General features: G+C 43.9%; 1 protein-coding gene across 1 annotated transcript; it reads left to right on the top strand.

Annotated features, from left to right (window-relative positions):
- Nucleotides 1-367: 367 nt before the first annotated feature.
- On the top strand, nucleotides 368-2,708 carry LOC117941617 (stabilin-2-like; the record flags this gene model as incomplete). Its single annotated transcript, XM_034866572.1, has 4 exons — nucleotides 368-495; nucleotides 1,431-1,564; nucleotides 2,341-2,420; nucleotides 2,551-2,708. Coding segments are annotated over 4 exons (500 nt in total), but the record flags the coding sequence as incomplete, so codon positions are not given.
- Nucleotides 2,709-2,810: the final 102 nt, after the last annotated feature.

Here is a 2,810-nt window from a genome sequence, read left to right as displayed (position 1 = left end):
CACATGACTTACCCTGAAGGACCCGGGACATGACTTACCCTGAAGGACCCTGGACATGACTCACCTTGAATGACCCGGGACATGACTTACCCTGAAGGACCCGGGACATGACTTACCCTGAAGGACCCGGGACATGACTTACCTGAAGGACCCGGGACATGACTTACCCTGAAGGATTCCCTTGTGTCTAACAGTCTGTCTCTGTCTGTCTCCAGTCTCACTGGGAGTGTCTCCCTGGTGTCTAACCGTCTGTCTCCAGTCTCACTGGGAGTGTCTCCCAGGTGTCTAACCGTCTGTCTCTGTCTGTCTCCAGTCTCACTGGGAGTGTCTCCCAGGTGTCTAACCGTCTGTCTCTGTCTGTCTCCAGTCTCACTGTGAGTGTCTCCCTGGTTTCGAGCGTCTGGGGGACGGCGGCTGCAGCCTGAAGGACGCCTGCAGACCAGACTCCTGCCACAGGAACGCCAACTGCAGCACGGCGGGCCCGGGACAAGTCCAGTCAGTCCCTCTCTCTCTGTCTTGTCCTCTTAATCTGTCCTGTCAGTCCCTGTCTTTATTCCAAGTATGTTGTCACTTTTCTGATGTTTTTTCACTTCTTTCCAATTTTTTAGTCACTTTTGAACAATTGTTTTCCACCTTTGGCAACATTTTTAATGTTTTTTTGTCAGTTTTTCCTTATTTGTTGCTTTTTCTGACTTTTTTCCCACTTCTTTCCAATTTTTGTCCCTTTTTTTTTAAAGAATTTTGTCATCTTTTCCTTTTTGATCATTTTTTTACATGTTTTTTTGTTTTTGTTTTTTAACTTTTTAACTTTCAAATTTTTTTTGTCACTTTTTAACTGACAAAGTAAGTTTTTGTCACCTTTGGCGAAGTTTTGGAATTTTTTTTGACACTTTTTTGTCACTTTTTTACTTTTTTTTTTTTTTTCTGGTGTTTTTTTCATGTATTTTCCATTTTTTGTCATTTTTTAACAATTTTTTTTCACCTTCGCTGACATATTTTTTTGTTTTTTTGTAAATGTGTCTGACTTTTTTCCCCATTTCTTCCCAATTTTTGTCACTTTTTTGAAAATGTTTTGTTAACCTTTGGCAACGTTTTTTGTCACTTTTTCATTTTTTTGTCATTTTTTTACGTTTTTTGTAGTTTTTTTTATGATGTTTTTAACTTTCCATTTTTTTTGTCACTTTTTAACTGACAAAGTAAGTTTTAGTCACCTTTGGCGACGTTTTATATATATATGTCTATCACATTTTTTTACATGTTTTTTTTTGTATTTTTTTGTCACTTTTTGGTCAATCTAATGTATTTTTTGTCACTTTGACTTTGTTTAATCATTTTTACTCCGTCATGTTGTCATGGTTCTCATATATAAAGTCGATGTCGCCATCGTTACGTCGCTATCGGACGTTTCTGACGTGTCTCGCGTCCCTCAGGTGCACCTGTCTCCAGGGTTACCTTGGTAACGGTAAGGTGTGTTACGGGAACATCGTCCAGCGTCTGAACGAGCTGAACACGGAGCCGGGAGGACAGTGGAGCGGACAGCTGAGCAGCGCCATCACCCTGCTGGGTACCTGTCTCTCTGACCGTCTGTCCCTCTGTCTGTCTCTCTGACCTGTCTGTCTCTCTGTCTGTCTCTCTGTCTGTCCTTCTGACCTGTCTGTCTCTCTGTCTGTCCTTCTGACCTGTCCGTCTCTTTAACCTGTCTGTCTCTCTGTCTGTCTCTCTGACCTGTCTGTCTCTCAAACTTGTCTGTCTCTCAAACCTGTTTGTCTCTCTGACCTGTCTGTCTCTCTGTCCGTCTCTCTAACCTGTCTGTCTCTCTGACCTGTCTGTCTCTCTGTCCGTCTCTCTAACCTGTCTGTCTCTCTGTCTGTCTCTCTAACCGGTCCGTCTCTCTGACCTGTCTGTCTCTCAAACCTGTCTGTCTCTCTGTCTGTCTCTCTGACCTGTCTGTCTCTCAAACCTGTCTGTCTCTCTGTCTGTCTCTCTGACCTGTCTGTCTCTCAAACCTGTCTGTCTCTCTGACCGTCTGTCTCTCGGACCTGTCTCTCAAACCTGTCTGTCTCTCTGACCGTCTGTCTCTCGGACCTGTCTCTCGGACCTGTCTCTCGGACCTGTCTGTCTCTCTGACCTGTCTGTCTCTCTGTCAGAGGGGGATAGGGGCTTCTATTAGGGGAGAATTGTTCACTCTACATTAAAACTTTTTGTTGTGTGTCTTCCATTAATTAACCAAACCTGTGTGTGTGTGTGTGTGTGTGTGTGTGTGTGTGTGTGTGTGTGTGTGTGTGTGTGTGTATGTGTGTGTGTGTGTGTGTGTGTGTGTGTGTGTGTGTGTGTGTCCAGGTCCTCTGGTCTGGCCTCTGCAGAATCTGGGACCTTTCACTCTTTTTGTCCCGATCAACAAAGGCTTCAGAGGAACTTCAGTAAGATTATTTCATTAATCCGGTAGTTTATTCAAAGTTCTCGTGGTCTGTCTCTCCAACCTGTCTGTCTCTCTAAAATGTCTCTCTAACCTGTCTCTATAACCTGTCTGTCTGTCTGTCTGTCTCTCAGCTGAAGACTCTGACTGCTGATTCGTCTAAAGCTAAGTACCTGTGTAAGATGCACCTGGTTGCCGGGGTGATGCCGTTTGACACTCTGAAGAATACGGACGTCTTCTACACTCTGACGGGAAAATCAGCCGAGATGGACACATCAGAGGGGGTGAGACAGTTATTATATTAATCTTAAAGGTCCCCCAATACTGTATCTGAAGTCTCTTTATATAGACCTTAGTGGTCCCCTAATACTGTATCTGAAGTCTCTTTATATAG

Source organism: Etheostoma cragini, unplaced genomic scaffold (assembly GCF_013103735.1).
Source record: "Etheostoma cragini isolate CJK2018 unplaced genomic scaffold, CSU_Ecrag_1.0 ScbMSFa_999, whole genome shotgun sequence".
NCBI lineage: Eukaryota > Metazoa > Chordata > Actinopteri > Perciformes > Percidae > Etheostoma > Etheostoma cragini.
This window is presented reverse-complemented; position numbering and strand designations above follow the sequence as displayed.